This window comes from Falco peregrinus, chromosome 10 (assembly GCF_023634155.1).
Source record: "Falco peregrinus isolate bFalPer1 chromosome 10, bFalPer1.pri, whole genome shotgun sequence".
NCBI classification, from domain to species: Eukaryota; Metazoa; Chordata; class Aves; order Falconiformes; family Falconidae; genus Falco; species Falco peregrinus.
Window position 1 is genome coordinate 15,746,929 of NC_073730.1, and position 13,563 is coordinate 15,760,491.

Consider the following 13,563-nt stretch of genomic DNA (forward strand, 5'->3'; position numbering starts at 1 on the left):
TTCTCAAGTACAGCCAGCAGAAAAGTTGTCTTTCTTTTCTTTTCTTTTTTCTTTTTTTTTTTTTTTTTCCCAAAGCATGTGTTTTTTTAAAGCTGGCATAAATTCATTTAACAAAAAATTCATGTTGCAAATTAAAGCTGCCAAAATTTTTGTGGTTTGTTCTAAGGTTAAATTCAGCATTTTCATGAGGTTTTTGCTCTTTGGTTTTTGAAAATGAGCTAATGAATTCTCATAGATATATAAAAAAAGCCTTCTCTAATTTGAGAAAAAAATCATGGGAAAAATCTTTTCTATTACTTTTCCTTGTAAGTATTTCAGAAGCAAGTTTTTCAAGGATTTGTGGTCTAGCAGTGCTTTTTAAAGGCACTTGCATTTATCCTCCATGCATCAAACTGCTCTAAGTCAATTCCCTAAGACACTTAATCTTTTGGCAGATGGAAACTCATTTTGAAAGTCTACTAATGATCAATTAAAGCATTAGCTATCTCTATAGACAGGAGGTTTATGGGGTCACAGTCTTCAGGAGCTGGAGGCAAGAGCAGCAGCATGTTAGAAAAATAGCTAAAACCTTCTGTAGTTACCACAAAATTGGCAAAACATTAAGAAAAAACAAAATCATGACTTAGTCTGTAATGGAGTTGTTTTGCCATAGTATGTTGAAAACAAATGTGATGGTTTCTATTTTATAAGAGAGGCCATGGTCCAAACAATGTCAGCAAAGGAAACTGGTTTTTTAACTTTTTTTAATGAAGGCTAATAACAATCCCAATACTTCCAATACATTTACATTATCCTTTGAAAATTCGATTCATTCAGACTCCAGTCATAAAAATATGTACCCATGCTGCAAATATGCAGACATGTCTTGTGAGTAGCTGCCATCAGAATCAGTGGTTCACTGGTAAATAATGCATCATATCACACATGCTCAAGGCCACACATTGACGTTTGGAGTCAAGACTAGTACCCTGCCCACAAGGTTCCATACAATTTGATGTACAATTAGTAAGACCAAATAAATGCAACTGTCACATTCGTAAAATAATTTTAAGATTCTTTCTCCAGGAGTTTGGCAAACCATTTCTTTCCTGAAGGAGATGCACAGAAAAGTGATTAACCACTTAAGGCAAACTAAAAAGGATGCTTTCTACAAAATGACATCTCTACTATGACCATAGGTTTTTATTATTACTAACATTGCCAAGAGAATCAATATTTACTTGATTCACTGCATATAGATCTTTGCCTGCAATTTACCTTGTGCAAAGATAGAACAATAAATAGAACACCTTTTCAGTGACAGTAAAAATGCATGAAGTTGCCCACTAAAAATTTGTAGAAAACTAGCAAATATGGTGTATTTTGAAAAAGAACATATGTAATGATTCTTGTGGGTAGTGAAGGGTGTGACACTGAAGACATAAGCTCAGCTAGCATTATGAGTAGTATATTCTATCCTCAAAATAAGTTCAGCTTCCACATCAAATACATCTGCTTGTGGAACCTTACCACATGGATTTTCCTCCAGGTGTAAGCAAAGGGAGACCAAAGATTAAAGTGTCATTTAATTTAGTAAATGTTGGGGACAGATAGTAGTGGTATTTTTGGAAGGGACATTTCTATAAAACCCACAACATTAGTAAGAGTCCAAAAATTAGGCGGTTCTCCTTCATTTACCAGTTCCCTTCATTTTTAGCTGCTGAGATACAGCAACCTTAGTATCTGTGCCTTCATCTTTGGAACTTTGGCACATGAACTATTATCCCCCAACTTTGGCACAAGAGTTGAATGAGCAAAATGGGAGTGCATAAGATGACAGACTATGATCATCTTCAGAGCACCAAGAGATCCTTTGCCACTCTCACACCTTTTGGACACAGAACAATATTCACCATCATATTTTAGACTTTAAATAATTATTTACAGAGCACATCGAAGTCCTGATAGTAAATACATTATGTAAACATTAGGCAGCATTGTTGTCCCATTTCACACTAAACTAGCATACCTCTTTCACTCATAAATCCAAAAATGCTAACCCAGAACACTTTGCTTTTTCAGTAAAAAGCCAGCACTAATCACCAATGGACACAAATACCTTTTACCAGCAACAGTCTCTTCCTTCTATAGCAAATTAGGGCAGAAATTCTAAGGCTTAGTTGAAAAATTCTTCAAAAGATTGAAGCTAGGACCATTGGCATATGAAAAGGAGGAGCAAAGTTGTTTCTAGGCGAGAAGGAAATAAATAAATAAAGGGTAACAGAAAAGTTACCATTCCCCTTTCCAAACTGCCTACTAGTACAATGCAAAGGCAAAATTTTATAGGATGACCCAACATAGCCAGGAAATCCAGGCATCCTGAAAGGACAAGCCTGTGAATTACTCCTTGTCCCAGTAACAAGTACCATGCAGCTGCTCGCTCACTCCCTGCCTCAGGGCAGGATGGGGAGGAGATTTGGGAAAAAGGTAAAACTCACTGGTTGAGATAATAATTCCGTAAGTAAAATAAAATATAGTAACAACATTTGTCATAAGAATGAGAGGGAGGGAGGAATAAAATCCGAAAGGGAAAAAAGGCAAGTGATGCACAACACAAGTGCTCACCACTTTCTGCCCGATGCCCAGCCAGTCCCCCAGCAGCGATCGGCAGCCCCCAGCCAGCTTCGCCCAGTTCATATACTCAGCATGACGTTCTATGGTATGGAATATCCCTTTGGCTAGTTCGGGTCAGCTGTCCTGGCTGCGTCCCTTCCCGATTTCTTGTGCATCTGCTCACTGGCAGAGCATGGGAAACGTGCAGAGTCCTCGATTTAGAGTAAGCACTACTTAGCCAAAACCAGGACACTCTCATTACAGGGTCCTCACGTTGGCCAGATGCTAACAGGACTTACCGTGGAAGAGCAGAGAGCTGCACCAACGTTCCTGAGTAGGGAGGGTGTTGTAGGCACAGCAACCACAGGTTTGGTGCCCCTCTAGACTGCCAGGCACCCTAACTGCAGGGCAGTCACTGGCTGCCTGAAGCGACAGACAGCAAGAGCCCAAATCCAGGTATCCAAATGCAGAAGGGGCTCCCGCTCCAGCAAAGAAAAAGATCAGTCCCACTCTTAACTATATACGACCCAACACCTGGTTACAGTTGGAGTGTTAAGCTGGAGTTCTTTTCTATCAATCTGTCACAGAGACTGCAGTTTCTGAGCACTGCAATATCCTTGAAGGAGGCATCTTCAGCTGCGGAACAGGAGCTCTCTCCTAACTTGTTTTAACTGCAAGAGTCAAACGCAATAGGTCAAGCAGGGCTTTGACACTGTAAAGCAGAACACAGGTGAATTTTAGCGATCTAAATGCACAACTGATTTAAAAAGTGGCCCTGCTGTAGTTACAGTGTCCAGATTTTTCCCTTTTGCATGTACCCAAGGTTAGCCTGGTTTGAGATGCTGGGTTCTGAACTTCTGCTTCAGCCTGACTGGGATTGGGAACCTGGCGCTGCTGCAGAATTCCATGAAAGGGCCTGTCAGGATACTTCTTCACTTTTTCGAGCTTCACGAACTCTCCATACCTTTCTGTACTTACAAAGAAAGGATATAAATGTATTTATTTATGCATATACACTCACACATACACACACACTATCTTTAATTGAGCCTAAACAATAGTTTTACAGTTAAAACATCTTCCTGAAGCGTGAAAGGTATCAATTTAAATCACTGTTTTTCAAGTTTAAGACTTCTAATTTCTCTGACACACATATTCTGAGAAATTGTGAACTGCTAGCATCATGCATAAAGTAACCCAAACCTAAAAGAGAAAACTGCATGTTTACTTAAGTTTTACTGCTTGTAGAAATGAATTAATTTCATTCATACTTTAAGGATTAAAGAAAAAAAAATTCCTTGCATTCCCCTCCTAAGAAGTTAGCTGGACTAAGAATGAATTTGTTGCTATATGCTCTTACTCTTGAGAGCTGTTGGTTTGCTTGGCAAACATTTGAATTTAGTCCTTGGGTTTTGGTTCTGTATTCACCTAATAAATGAGTAACATCTATTCAAAGATATGATTAGTTGTAACAGACTATAATCTCATGACACATGCAAAAGCTCATCTTAATAATCTGTACAGCTAAAAATATGATCACCAAATACCACAATTAAGAAAAGTACATTTATTTGATTCTTCTTGTAGTTTGATGACAAAGTAGTATATTTCATTAACAGTAGCACAGAAAAGAACAGGTTTGAATCTATGTGAGATGGAACATAACGGAAGACGGTAAACGCATCAAGTAGCATGTGACACCTTTCACCAGATTTAGCAGCAATTACAATTTCCATAATGCACTCAACATCATGCTTCCAAAATCAATAAAGCAAACTTGTTCTTTTGAAGCTTCTGAAGCGCTCCTTACACTGGCGTACCTTTTCCATATCTAGTTGTGAAAAATGCAGAATCTACATGTATCAAGTTACCCAATGTATGTAACAAACAAACAAAAAATCCCACCCCAAAAAACAGTAAGCCTCAGTCTTCACGCTAGAACAGAGAAGAGCAGCTCTTTATCAGATATGCTTCATACAAGCTCACATTCTTCTCACCTATCTCATATATACATGGCCCACTCAGATGGAGGGGGTTTTTGCCCCAAACTATTTTTCATTTTTATATATATATATATATATGTAAATACATATATGAATCACTAAAAAGGTGAAAAAGGAATGAGGAAAGTGGATAGGGGTAAGAGTGTAGTTTTCTCTTAGGATTCTGGACTTCTGGGTACTGAAACATTGAGGGGCTTTCCCCTCAGGAAAAAAGAAAAAGCTTCCAATGTCAGTTAAAAATCACAACTTTCAAGAAGTGAATGTACAGCTGGTTCCCCATTGAGGTTGTGAAGTTTCCTGAAGGAAGTTTCTCCCCCCATCTGAGAAACTACAACGTGATGCTCTTACTCCTTCCATTCTCAAGTGTTTTGCAGGAAAAACTCCTTCTCAAAAGTAATACATATGCTGAAAGGGAGGAATAATTTAAATTTAGGGGTATGTGGCACCTGAGATTTACCAAGCCATGCAAATTTAAAGCTATTACAGTGGAAGACTTAAAAAAAAAGTAAATTTTCCCTTATTAAGCACAAACATTACTCAAATCTTTAATCCGCACACCATTAATGTGCATCACTCTTAGAAAGCACTCAAATCAACCTTATTTCTTGGCAATTTTGATACCCTTTTAGCCAAGTTATATAAACATCTGTAATAAGTCTCACTATAATTACTATGCAGAAACATGTATGACCGTGTAGTCATACACCGTTGTGCAATTCCATATTATATAAAAAAAACTCACTATGGTACAGTTGATGAAGTGAAGATGCAAAATACAGATGCACTGCATGACAGTTTCTTTAAATAAGGCTTAGTTCTGTCCTGAATGCATTACGGGACACACAATAAAGACATGAAAATACTAAAAGAATAGTTCTCTTACATCAGAAAACAAACCTCTTAAATTACTTGAATAAATAGCCATTAAATATCAATTTAATCTCCTTTTAGAAACGTTGTTTTAAAAGTCACTCACACTCATTTTGTTTCTAACAGATGTTCTTCTGTTCAAAGATAAATTGCAGATTAAGGCCCGAGTATATTTTCCTTTCCAACCTAACACACCTTTAAAAATATTCATACTATACTATACTTCCTTTAACAGAATAAACTTGACTGAAGTTTTCTGAGGAAGTATGTATTTGAACAGGTAAAGTGCCCATTTGAAAACAATTACATGGCTTTATGTAGTTATTAAAACATGCAATTTGGAACAGTCCAGATCTTCTACTCTTTATTCATCATCTAAGTATCCAAATACTCTTTTATTTGTATATGAAATTGTTTACGAAATTTCCAGTTTTCACTCTTTAAGTAATACTCAAAGCTGCAGTCAGAATCAGAAACCTAATGTATTTGATGCAGCACTGGAGTCATGAAATGTAAAGGAAAGTTTATGCAGAATCTGCAACTAAGTAAGAAAATATTTCCCAGCTCTTAAGAAAATTAAGATACATGTTTTTGCTGCTTTAATTTTATTATTTCAAAACACCATAATGCATCAGTGTACTTAACAATGGATTTCCCCATTCTCCCTTCCCATCCCCAAAGAATAGTGGTGATGATGAAAATAATGACAGTTGCAGTGAACTTCTGTTTCAAGTCCCGGTATTCACTTATCCTTTGTCTAGGAGGAAAGTGGTTTACTTCTCGACTACACACCACAGGAGTAGTTAGGAAGTCCACCGCCACCAAGCTACCTTCATTCTGTCCCATACAGCTGAGAGAGAGTCAAATGCAGGGCGAACATCCAGGACAGTGAACTGGTAGTTCTTATCTACTGCTCCACCGTCATAGTAATCAATAACATACCGCACTTCTTTCCCACATCGGTCAACAATCCAGTCATGTCTGTCGAAGGGAAGTTCATATCTGGAAAGGCAGGTAACAGACCACACACATATTTTAACAGTTATTAGGAACCTGGGAGAGGGAGTGGAAGTCCTATTTAAGATTTATTTATCCAGGTACTGACATAAGATCCCCACTACTTCTGTCTTCTGGTAATTTTAACAGTTCTGAGACATCTTAAAATTAACTCTACGCCATGTTTTCAGACACATGCCCCTACCCTCCCACCTCACTGGAAGGCCTTCTCTCCTGCCAACATACCCCATCCATGAACGTATTCTGGCTCTTGGTGAATACTCCTTTGCTTTGCCTCCAAACCGCATCAGTGATGGTCCACAGGGACATTCCCTGTGCACGCAGTTAAAAAAGGAAACAGGTTTTAGCTTTTAAAAGTCTTATTTCAAGTGTTTTATCCACTATGGTAATTCAGTTTAGTAACAGAAAACACAAATATTAGAAAGAGCAACAGTAAAAAAATAATTACAAGTGATCTAAACCAGCTTCCAGATTTTATTTTTTTTTTTTTAAGGTTTGAAAAGTCCCCCAGTTTCTGACAGCACTTACTGCTGGTAAGGTAAAAGTAGCTTTGTTACGCTCCACATCACTTTGTAACTTCTCAACAGAGCAGTTCTCAGCAAATCTAATCCATAGACTTAACAGTTTAGAGAACAGAAAACCGCAATCTGAACTACTCTGTAACAAAGGTCATGGAATTTCAGAGAAAAATTTCTACGTGCAAAATACTTAAACTAGTCTGTCTCTTCTAGGAGCACAGACTATACTGACCTAAAAAGTGAGTTTGTTTTACACCTGTCACTTTTAATCTAAGTTTACATCTCATATTTTTCATAACATGAAGATTTCAATTAAATAACTCCCAAATAGATACGGTAAGAAGCTAATTTCTCCAAATTCACATTATACACCCCCCCCCCACCAAAACGTTCATGAGTTTTACCAATTTAACAATTATTCAGTTCTAGTTAAGCTCTTCTGGATAATCTTCTTCCATATTAATGAAAATGCAGGCTCTTACAAGACAAAAATTTTTGAGGTGTATCAGCACCAGAGTATTTCTGAAAAGTGAAGAGACATTCTACATTCAAAGAATTACAAAAGCAAGAGCTAAACCAAAGGATTTGCTTTTCATTTCATGTGTACATACCCAGCGTGAAGAGCTTCCCACTTCAAAATCTCCTTCCAAGCTTGCTCGTTATTTTGATTGTGAATCTTAATAATGTTGGTCATGTCTTCACTTGTTATGTCATCATCTTTCCACCTCCACCTAAAAAAATAAGAATTTGAAAACGGTTTACAAGCATTACAGCATAACTACTCCACCTTCCTCAGTTTATCTGATGGGCTTTTGAATCAAGAGATTTAAGGTTTTATGCAGAGACACAAAGCAAGTATAGAAACTTCTGGCTCATCTGCTTAAGCATCTTGAGAACCACTTCATTTTCTGTGTAAAAGTGTAGTTATCAAAGTTATCATCATAGAGATCCACAAATTCTAGACAGCTAAATTAAGAGCTTAACTTGATCAGAAAGTTATCGGCGCGCAAACATCAGCACATCCATGGTATTCGTAAAAATGCTTAGGAAAAATCCCACTTGCATTCCTAAATGCACAGAACTCCTGTATTCAATACATTCTGCATACACTTAAAGTGCCTTTCATCTCTCTGACCCTGCGCTATGACATGCTTCCTTTTCAACAGACATGCCATTGAACACATTTAGGTGTTTACAGGATCAAAACTTGTGTGTTCAATATAGACTGCTTATACATAATGTCTTAAGAAAAATACTGATGTGTAAACGAAGAAATTAATATTTTAATAGTAACCGCCTTTACAGTTGATCTGTTTGAGAATGACAAACAAACCATTACAAAAGGATGAGGAACCAGCAGCACAGAAGGTTTTTTAGGCCACAGGAAACATTTAACATTCACTTAGATCTTGCCTACACTGATTTTTTGTGAAAATTAAAAACATCTACTTGTCAAACAATTTTCACATTTTTAGCAATTCTGTGAAGTCAAGTTAGTTGTTCTCACAATCACAGAGCTTTCACTGTCAGTTTATAGGAACAGCACGAAGCCAACTGAGTTTGAAAGCTGGCAATCATGCAAAGTTTGTTTATAGCTATGCACTGACTTTTAATAAAATTTTCTGAGCTAGTGGCAGCTGTCTGACCTTCCCTACCATCTTGCTGATCACTAGAGGAGACATGGGCCTTTGAGACCAGCTCACCCTTTAAAACAAAGCTGTTGATATAAAAATTGTAATTTTAAAACCAGCTAGTTATAAACTCTTAAATAATAACTAATTGTATTACTTCATGGATTTCAGATTCATAGACTCCATCTGATAATTCACAGTGTATTTACCCTTTTCTCAACATAGCATTCCAGAACATTTGCTCTGAAGGGTAGACCCATTTCTTGTCAGAATGTGCTCTAGGAATGGAAGATTCTTCTCTAACAGTTGACAATGGAAATGGTTGACCTGGAGATGGCTGCTGATTAGGAGGTGGCATCTAGAAAACAAGGAGAATCAACAACAAACCAGAGCGTGACTTTTTTTTTTTTTTACATTACAGTGTTTGAGAAAATGTAAGTGTAAAAAAAATTCAGTCAGCTGCTACAAAGATCAAGAAGTTCAGCCTTTATTTAAGTCCACTAAAATTATCTTTCTCTTTTGCAGCAGAACTCTTTGCACAAGTCACCTAAAGACTAAAGGAACCCTTCTGCCTAAAGAGCAGTGCTTCTTGTAAATCAAAGTCAATCTTGGAGAGGCCTCAGTCAGAACTTACCCATACTGCTATTACACAGAACCTAAAACCCACTATTGTAGCATAAAAACCATGCGTGTAATTAACAAACAGAAATAGGCAGCAAAAGATATTTACAAACTGGAAAACCACCTTTTATCAAAAAGGTGCAGATCTGAAGGAAATGGTTAAATAAAGCGTAACTTGTTTTTATAAAAATATTTGCACATACAACGAGAAAAAGCAGTATTCAAAACAGTTATTTGCCAGAGTTCCCACCTGAGACATTTACCGCTACGTACATTTTGAGGATAGCGTTTCAGAAGAAACAAGACTTTAGAAAACATCTGAAATAAGCAAAAGTTACCATATTGCTAGGATCTATGTCATCTTTCATTTCAGATGCACCAGACTTCACCGGACACGCCACAAATTCATACGCTCTTTCTTGATGTGCAGGAACATCGTCTGTGTTCTCAGTTCTATGATCAGGAGTCTTCATGTGCATTGGACAACCTGAAATACAGGAAAAAAATAGCATCTATTTTGCCACAAAATGAAAACTCTTAAGATATGACAGGAAATGGAAAACAGTTCATTCAATACTCATGTAAATACAAACTGAATTTTGCTGCTTCTTCCAAGCTTTACAAGTTTTAACTGTTACGTTGCCTGCATTTCAGGACCCAGCACCCTGGTAAGAACTAAGTTTCCTGCATAGTCATTGAATGCTCATTCCCCACCCCATGCTGGCCCCTATACCAAACTGTTTGCACTTAACATTTCCACAGCAATGTTAATCCAACACATGTTGATTGTGTCAGTGGAAATGCTGATGTCCTCTCTCTCCAGACATTCATTTTAGCCCACCCTTCTGTTGTCCTTTTCTAGATGCATGTTCTCTAGCGACAACCACCTGCTCCCAGCTACCACCTTCACAGGGGCTCCTGCAGCTCCCTGACCCTTTGTGGATGTACGACTGGATGGGAACAGACCTGCAGGGCCCCTGTGAAACATGACAATCGGGAGTGACCCACAGGTCCTACTGCAAGCACCAAGTGCCTCTGCTGACAAAGCAGCTTGCACGCTGTTCTGGAGAACAACTGACTCCTTTCCATGAACAATTACTTGAGAGATATTTTTGCTAAAAGAAAACCTCAAGTTTTTATTTGTAGGGTCACTTTCTTTTTTTCCCCCAAATATTTTTTTGTTTTCCACATAAAGAGTTTATTTCACTTAAGTTTCAAGAATAATTACCGCTCATTTTTTCCTGGTGCATTGGACACTCCGACGGTGGAGATGCCACCTGACGGTGCTGGGGCGCACTCAGCGGTTGGCCCGCAGCAGCCGGAGCGGAGGCCGACAAACCCATGGCTTCTGCACGGCTGCCCGTTCTACGCCGGTTCTAATTATAAAACCAAAAATAAATTTAAAAAACAAACAAACAAACATCCAATAATACAAAACTACGCTGGTTATTTATTAAGGTGAACGCGAGTACAGGTTAGGTTGCTACATCACAACTTAAAAAATTAAATTTTTAAAAAAAAAAAAAAAAGAGTCTTTGTAATAAACATCCAGCCTAAATGAGAGGCCGCGGCGGCCGCCAGGGCAAACAGCGAACGGGCCGGCGTGGGCCAGGGGGCGCCGGGCCCGGGACACCGGCACCTGCCCGCCGCCCGCCCCCTGCCCCCCGCCAGGCCCGCCGCACCGGCACCGCCACACACGCCGTGACCGACCCGGCGGCCGCGGGCAAGGTCAGGCCCGCCCCCCGAGCCCAGCCGGCCGGCCCGGTGGCCTGCGCCCTCCCGCCGCGCCCGCCTCCCGCCGCCGCCCCCCGCCCCGCGGCCGCCGCCCCTCACCTCAGCTCGGCCCGGCCCGGCCCGCGCCTCCGCCGCCGGCCCCCAGCGCGGCCCCCGCGCGCAGCACGCCGCCACGCGCCCCCTCGCGAGACCGCCGCGCCGCCCGCCCGCTCCGCGCATGCGCCCGCCGCCGGCAGGGGCGGGGACAGGGCTGCGGCGCACGAGCCCGCCGGGCGCGCGCGGGCTGGGGGCGGGGCGGCGTTGAGCGGGCCCGGCGGCGGAGGCGGCCCGCAGCGCGCTCCCGGGGCACGGCCGCAGGCACCTCAGGAGCCCGCGCGGCGGGAAGAGGCCGCGGGGCCGCGCGCACGCAGGTGGCTCCGAGCCGGCGGGGCGCGGTGGCGGCCCCCGTGCGGCTGGGTCACCGCTTGGCCTCACGTTGTGTCGTTGGCGACCCATCATCCCTCACACCTGCAAAATGGTTTTGTGAAGCATATCAGAAACAGTGCACGCGCCAGCAGCGCACGGAGAAGGTGCACCCCTTCGCGTCTTTAAGCCTACAGAGATACCGTGGGTCCTTAAGGTGATTTTTAAACATCAACTCGTCAAGCCAAGTACCACAGCGCTGCAGGACGCACTGAGAACGTTGCCTCGCCGCAGAGCCAGGAGACGCAGCTAGCTGTACGTGTGCAGTACTGCGCTAACGCTGCAGCGTAGTGGTGCACAACGTGGAGCTCGTTTCGCACCAGAGCAACTCCTGCTCCTGCCCCGTCCCTTTCTGAGCAACAGATGTAAGAGGGAGCACTAATCCTGCACGACTACTTCAATGCTCATCCCACAACCTGGAGCCTCAATAGGCTGTCAAGCACAAAAAGCAGGGTGGGGAGACACAAACATTCTTTATAAATGTGTAACAATCAGAACTGATCAAAAAACATATTTTTTTTGAAACATCCTATTTCACTGGGGCAATTAGAAATAAAGTAGGGAGGCATTTAAGCTTCAAGTGGCCCGGTTATTACATGAATTTGGTTTTTTTTCATCCCCAGTTAAAAGTCTGGAAGAGGAGCCTCCTGTGCTCTCTGTTTGTATTTTGGTGTAAAGAAAGAAATGAGTGATTATCGCCCATTTCTCTTGAAAAAGATCAGGAAGATGAATAAAGACAAATTCTAAATCACACTAAGGCAGTTCTAACAAGTGCTACTTCAAATTACATAGCTACCTGAATTAATAAACTTCTTTTATACATTCCTCTCAAGAATACTTCAAAAAACATGTTCACATACCATCTTTCAAAATTGGGTATTTCTTATTAACAAGGACGTGGCCATTTGGTGCAAACATGGAATTAAAAAAAATACAATGCAATATAAAATACCCATCCTTTCACTCATTTCTGCCCTTTTTATAATCTTCATTATGCAGAAGGAAATTGTTTGCATGCAGGAATTATTAGCACAGCATACAGAGAACTTGAGTTAGGAAAGTGGCACCACGTGAGTAACTGAGTATCATACACCTTAGAGAACAACACTATTGCCTCCATCGTTGCCCAAGTGTTAGGTGTATTTGGCTTTGCTGAAAACTCTTAAGACTCTTCGCAGTAACAGCTGTGTAAAAGCAGCACTAAACAAGATAAACCATTTCAGTTTTCACTTGCTGCACTTGACAACACAGTTTAATAAAAAGAGCCTCCTGCAGGCCAACTGACACCTCTGCTTCCAAATATTTCAAGACAGTGGCAGAACGACTCTTAAGGTAAAAACGCATTTTTCTCTCTCTGATGTTCTCAAACACGGAATTGGTTCTACACCCTCCTCTCAAAGGACATGATGTTGTTAATGTCAATATGCTGCCCCCCTGCTTCCCACCATCACACTCCACCAGAAGCAACAACTGCACTACTTATTGTCATTGTATAGACAATAGTTTTCACCCTTTATAAGACAAGTCAAGTAGCAAATACTTTCTCCTCAAGGTAAAGCATTACAAAGAACACGAAGATCACAATGAAGCACACAATCTACCTTTAAGTGTGCTGCACTGTGAAGTCCAGAAAAGCAAAGCAAAATAAGAAGATACAACAGTAGTCCACCATCTAGAAAGTGACAGATACGCACTGTGAAGACTAAATAAAAAATAAGTTTTAAAACCCTAATGCAGAATTATCACACCAATAAAAGTACAGAAAACATTTTTCAGCAAGAAGAGAGTAATAAAATTAAATTTGGGAGAAAACGAAGAGCAACTTTGCACCAGAACGTGACAAAGAAGTGGCTATACAAAATACTTTCTATATCCTACATCTTGGGGCGAGGCATGTTTCCCACACTTTAAGCAAGATTTGTTGGATTTGTCAGGTTAAGAATGGCTCACTGAAAGGCAGCCCTTGTTCCCAGCCATGCTTAGCCCTTCCTTTCCACCATTCAGTGCTGCAAGCTGCCCCGTGCCAATCGAAAGTCTCCCACCAAGCCCCCATTGTCCTTCCTCAAGCGGCTGGAAATCTGACCTATATAGCATCTGACCCCAAATAACGTTGCC

The 13,563-nt window shown here is 40.7% G+C and overlaps 1 protein-coding gene across 1 annotated transcript; it reads right to left on the minus strand.

Annotated features, from left to right (window-relative positions):
• Positions 1-4,144: 4,144 nt before the first annotated feature.
• On the minus strand, positions 4,145-11,194 carry LOC101919200 (holocytochrome c-type synthase). Its single transcript, XM_055814842.1, has 7 exons — positions 11,086-11,194; positions 10,481-10,628; positions 9,591-9,739; positions 8,841-8,989; positions 7,612-7,731; positions 6,708-6,794; positions 4,145-6,467 (listed from the first exon to the last, which is right to left on the minus strand). Exons 2-7 carry the CDS (start codon positions 10,593-10,595, stop codon positions 6,269-6,271), a joined length of 819 nt encoding a protein of 272 aa, XP_055670817.1. The 5' UTR covers positions 10,596-10,628; positions 11,086-11,194; the 3' UTR covers positions 4,145-6,268.
• Positions 11,195-13,563: the final 2,369 nt, after the last annotated feature.